The sequence below is a fragment of the Odontomachus brunneus genome, unplaced genomic scaffold, assembly GCF_010583005.1.
Source record: "Odontomachus brunneus isolate Ranch 3 - 2012 unplaced genomic scaffold, Obru_v1 Obru_scaffold_013, whole genome shotgun sequence".
Classification (NCBI taxonomy): Eukaryota; Metazoa; Arthropoda; class Insecta; order Hymenoptera; family Formicidae; genus Odontomachus; species Odontomachus brunneus.
In genome coordinates this window covers 3266698-3269674 of record NW_022639463.1, presented here as the reverse complement: position 1 = coordinate 3269674, position 2977 = coordinate 3266698, and the positions used below count along the sequence as shown (strand labels likewise).

At 37.2% G+C, this 2977-nt stretch overlaps 1 protein-coding gene across 1 annotated transcript; it reads left to right on the top strand.

Moving 5' to 3' along the window:
• Positions 1-870: 870 nt before the first annotated feature.
• Positions 871-2524, top strand: LOC116840961 (ejaculatory bulb-specific protein 3-like). Its single transcript, XM_032808352.1, has 2 exons — positions 871-1135; positions 1639-2524. The coding sequence occupies exons 1-2, from the start codon at positions 937-939 to the stop codon at positions 1836-1838; spliced, it is 399 nt and encodes a 132-aa protein (XP_032664243.1). The 5' UTR covers positions 871-936; the 3' UTR covers positions 1839-2524.
• The last annotated feature ends 453 nt before the right edge of the window (positions 2525-2977 follow it).

The window sequence follows — 2977 nt, the reverse complement described above, 5'->3', positions numbered from 1 at the left end:
ATATATATATATATATATATATATATATATATATATATATATATATATATATATATATATATATATATATATATATAAATTATAATAAATAAATACTTTTTCGTTATTATATAATAAATATATTGTTTTTATTATGTATCTATTAATTAAAAATGAAAGAAGAAATGCCAATAAAACATTGTTTTTTCACTTCATATGTTGCTTTCACACACACATATATACATATGTGTTATCTGGAAATGATAAACTTATTTTTATTATTCTATTTCTACTTATATGTATGATATGCGAAATATTATCATACATATATAGAAAATCATATATGTTCTCTGTGTTCCATGCTTGGGACATAGAGAACCATTTTTCTTTCCAACAATTTTAACGTCTAAAATAAAATCTCTTACATTTAAACTAACGCTTTGTCTACGTATGCATAACCCTGGTAGGTATATGCTGAGCAACTTTGGGCCATTTCCTATAACTGATAAATTTTTTATTAACCTTAGAATGTTAAGCGGTCCTCTGTGCCCCGCTCTCCCCTAAATATTTCTTCTCATACTCATTTCAAAATTCAGTTACAGATACGTAATTACTTCTAAGAAAGAGCATTCGATACTATCTCACGAGCGCGCACGTACTTTCTCCCAGACAGCGCAAACTTCTAAAGGACGTCTGAAAGACATCTTTTTTTTCAATATCCTTTAGAAGTCCGTGCTCTGTTTGGATGCTTGAAGGAACGGAAAACTCGCACCGCACAGGAAGCGTCCTCCTCCTCGTCGTGCGCGATATTTTGCTCGATAAATTATGGCGATCGTTGGTCGTACGAAGACGATTTCGTGCGACTAACGAACCGTATCATGCTCCTTATAAGACATCCGAACTAACGAGCTCCACGAGCAGTGAATCGGTAGTAACGCATCGATCTCGTTCAGGACGATGAGACATCTAGCCGTTGCGCTTCTCACCCTATGCGCCCTTTCCCCTGGCGTCGTTCTCGCCGAAGAAGGGCAGTACACCACGAAATTCGACAATGTGGACGTCGACGGGATCATAAACAGCGAGAGGCTGCTAAACGGATACGTGGGTTGTCTGCTCGATCGGAATCCTTGCACTCCGGATGCGGCGGAACTAAAAAGTGAGTACATCGTAAAACGTTGCGAGTTTGCTCGTTAAAAGCACATTGAATCCCCAAGCAGTACAAACTTCTAAAATACCTTCAAGACTAAATATCTTCAAGACTAAAAAAGTCTAAAGACTAAAAAAGACGACTTCATGTTTAAAGAACGTTTTTTTAAAAGCTTGCTGTTTCTCTGAACCTTTAGACTATTTCTCCTTCCAGATAAAGGATTCTCTCCCTATCAATATATTGTTGATTACGAGGAAATCAACTCAATCTTGTTAGTTGATCCACGGGCTATCTTGTGTTTTGATTCATACAAAACAGAAATAGCTGAATCAAAAGCTGAACAATGTTGAAAATAATATCAATTGACAATATGTCAATCTAATGTTGATCTATGAAAAGCCAATAAAAAATATTAGTCGACGTTCAAATTTAATAAAAAAAAATTATTTGTATTTAAACAACAATAGAAAAATTCAAATTCGAGCAGTCGGCTAACGATGTATTCGTTTCAGAAAATCTGCCGGATGCGTTGGAACACGACTGCGCGGGATGCAGCGCGGCACAGAAGAACGCGGCCGACAAAATCTCTCACCATTTGATCGACAACAAGCAGGATGAATGGAGGTTGCTGGAGGAAAAGTACGATCCTACTGGGGCGTACCGACGACGTTACCTGGAGAACAAGTCCCAGGAGGGAAGTAGACTCGACTAGGTCGTCTTTACCACGTCGTCGAGGTGTCGATATCGAGGCTGACCTTCGCTATACTTTCGGACTCCGATTGCTTTGTCTCGTGATTCTCGTCACATGGCAGTTCTACCTTACGTAACAGTTGCGCAACAAAGACATCCTTATACATATTGAGAAAGGATCGGTCTGGAGAAATATCTAGTTTTCCTAGCGCGACATTCCGCATCGATTTGTTTCGCATAATTTTACTCGTTGTCTGGAATTTAACTTAATCATTGGCTTCAAAACGAATCCGCGTGCGCCCGCCACACGTAAACCAAAGAGAATACATGTCATTAGTTTATACAAATTAATTTTAACAATTAATACAAATTAATTTCATTTCGAAGAGAATCGCGTAATATTAGATGAAACAACTCGCCGTAATCGATCGTAATTTGGCGCGTAAAGGCGGACGAGGCAATTCAATCGTCCTTGCATAACGGCAAAGAAAAAGTTGTTTGTCCCATTTGTTATATTTCTCTGTGCTTATCTAATAACCGTTTTCCACGCTTGTTACGTCTCACAGGATATTAATTATTACGCGTATATAAGTCTTTACACTTGTCTATCATATATTATGCACACATACACATGCATATCTATCCGCCGTTATCGATACTTACATTAAATATTACTTAATTACATTAAATATTACTTAATTAAACGAATCCTTCTAAGCGCGTTTCGGCTCAATAATCTCTTCTTTATCGATAGTTGCACTTTAAGTATCCGCATTCGTCGGTAGGTTCCGCTTCACGGTTGTATTTCGATGCACGGTCACGATGCGCTTCGCTTGAGTCGGCATCAAAATCGACGATAATCTCGAAATCTTTCAAAATAGAAGTTTTAAAAAGGGGACTAGGATTTAAAAATAGAATCCAATTCTTTCCCTCAGTCTGTCTTGATTCATTCTCCCTGCGTACAACACGTCTTCGTTTCTTTTCTTTTTACTTCAATTATAATGATATTATAACATATCATGCATACTTTCACTATGTAATATCACTCAAGTCGTATTGATTGCTGTACATGTGCTGATTACCGTTTTATAATTATGTATACATATCTTTCAGAGAAAGTGAGAGAGAGAGAGAGAGAGAGAGAGAGAGAGAGAGAGAGAG

Excerpts from the sequence above, each read along its gene's own strand:
- LOC116840961 (XM_032808352.1), top strand. The coding sequence starts at position 937 with ATGAGACATCTAGCCGTTGCGCTTCTCACCCTATGCGCCCTTTCCCCT. Across the intron at positions 1,136-1,638 it reads GGATGCGGCGGAACTAAAAA|AAAATCTGCCGGATGCGTTG; the intron begins GTGAGTACATCG and ends TATTCGTTTCAG.